This window comes from Colletotrichum tamarilloi, assembly GCF_030869305.1.
Source record: "Colletotrichum tamarilloi strain Tom-12 chromosome Unknown Scaffold_192.1, whole genome shotgun sequence".
NCBI lineage: Eukaryota > Fungi > Ascomycota > Sordariomycetes > Glomerellales > Glomerellaceae > Colletotrichum > Colletotrichum tamarilloi.
This window is the reverse complement of record NW_026849575.1, coordinates 46,544-48,772: the sequence shown is the minus strand read 5'-3', so window position 1 is coordinate 48,772 and position 2,229 is coordinate 46,544. Positions and strand designations below refer to the sequence as shown.

General features: G+C 50.3%; 1 protein-coding gene across 1 annotated transcript; it reads right to left on the bottom strand.

The window, feature by feature from the left end:
• Nucleotides 1-640: 640 nt before the first annotated feature.
• Nucleotides 641-1,318, bottom strand: CTAM01_16047 (uncharacterized protein; the record flags this gene model as incomplete). Its single annotated transcript, XM_060532040.1, has 1 exon — nt 641-1,318. The coding sequence occupies one exon, from the start codon at nt 1,316-1,318 to the stop codon at nt 641-643; it is 678 nt and encodes a 225-aa protein (XP_060373399.1).
• Between the last annotated feature and the right edge of the window lie 911 nt (nt 1,319-2,229).

Below are 2,229 nucleotides of genomic sequence, written 5' to 3'. Positions count from 1 at the left end.
TGGTCGCAGGCGCTGATACATATTACGCGATTATGGTCTCAATCTGCCACGAGTCTCCTTCGATGTCGTCTCACGTGCCGAATCACTATCTGGGCTATGGAACCCATTGTCTTGGGTGAATACGATGGCGAAGAGGGCCACCAATCTTCCTCCATCAGCAACATTTCAGTATGGCTTCATCACATTTAAGATGACAACCGCTCTCTATCGACTGACACTAGGCTTATTGTGTCTATGCCCTATGCTCTCTCTCCAATCCACCTCAATAGCGATTGCGCTGCCTGAATTTACCTCCACGAAGGCGCCGCTGAAAGGCCCGTCGAGTTCCGGGCAGGAGGGGCCAGACGAAACCGAAACGCGATTGATTTCAAAACCACGATGTATTTCTTAACATCTGCAACCGAATGCGTGGTAATTCTGCTCTGCAGCATCTGATAGATACGATTAGCGCCGTTCACCGGCTGCTGAACCCTTTGGCCTTTGTCCACTCTTTGCAGGCGGACTTGACTTCCATCTCGTTCGATGACCTTCTGCAGCGATCCATCAAGCTCAAAGATAATGATCCAAGAGCCTTCTGCAGCTATTCGGGAGACATGCAAGCTCTATTTCGTGTTCGGATCGACATTTCGGGCATCTGCAACTAGGCCGAGTAATCATGCGTAAGGAGCTTCAGCAAGGGCAGAAAGGTCTTGGTGTTCCCCGAGATGTACATAAGAGATCGGTCATCAGCTACTCCTGAAATGTCCCACTGGGAGTCTTGACCCCACAAGATGAGGGCGTCAGCCAGCCTTTGTGATTCCCCATCTGCTTTAGTCTGAAGTGTCCAGTATGGTATGACGTTTTCCATGTGGTTTTCTCTATGCTTCATTTCTTGAGAGTCTGATTGCATGTGCGTTACCGCCTGCAAACGTACAATGCTTCGCAATTGTAGGCTCGTAGGCTTCTCACCTACAGTCACAGGGTTCGTCAAGTCCAAGAAAGCTCCGCAGGAGCTGTTGTAAGACCTCATAAAGAAATTCCGAAAGGTGATGAACAGCTCAGTGGAGCTATCGTCTCCTAGCTGAAAGGTCGATGCACTTCCGTGGGAGTGCGGTGTCTGATCTGGGAAGCCAGGTACCTGAACGGGCTCTTGCTCGATGCCTTCTCCTATAGACACCGAATCATCAGTAGGCTCGTCGTTGTATAACTTGACCGCCGTTCGATAGGCAGTCCTCGAGCTCCCGTCTGCTGTTGCGAGAAGATTCCCTTCGACACTCCACAACCTCAAGAACTGGTGTCTGAGAGTCTTTCTCGAGACTGAGGGTGATCTATCTGTCATCCATCGTGCTGTCTCGGTGATCGCGACGAAACATGGATTTAGATATCAGCTGCTTATCATCGGGATTGCATATACCAAAGGACACTCTAGTAAATTCTATCAGCGCAGTCACTTGGCCTCTCCTGGAGAATAAGCAAGTGTCGTGGACACGCCTGGACAGCGAGTGGAATGAATGGGAACGGAGCGTTCAACCCACGCAGATGTCAATTGTTTCAGCCGCACATCGTTCGCACAAAACCATGCTTGTAGGCTCGCCGCTACTGAATTGATGTAGGCCAGCTGTAGCTCATAAACTATCCCCCTTTAGTAGTTGACTTCCTTCATGCGTGGCATCCAAGCTGGTTTGCCACATAGTCGACACTCGAGATCATTGCGTTCCTCAGTATAGGCCTGCGAAGACTCTGCACCATCTCTCAGTCACTACTACAGCGATCGGAGGACATTCCGCGTTCAAAAGGCCATGGCGCTCCTCCGGCGTGATTGATCCGCATTTGTAACGCCGGAACGTCTCTTTCAAGTGAATGTATGAGTTGTTTCAGATGGCCTAAACGCGCTTCATAATCATTGCAAGACTTCTCCGAGCCCATTTGCCGCTTTTCCAACACAACATTTCGCTGCTCTAAAACAACGCATTGGTGTTCTAACCCAATTAGCTGGTTATGTAAAAGTTCGAAGGGCCCTATCGGTCTGTCTTGTACGTGAGCCTTTCCCTGGGTTCCGTTAGTACTATCAACGGCGATTGAACCAGAGGTGATCGGTAGTGCTTCTGACTTCTCAGCTTCGTCGTAAACAATGCTCTCGAGACTGGGCAGCGGCGTTTTGTGTGGGATCAAACGGTCAACCGGCTTCATCGTTCCGTTCACGCCCAGGCTCCTTGTCTCGAGGCTTGGCCTCGGCATAGTTGACCATGA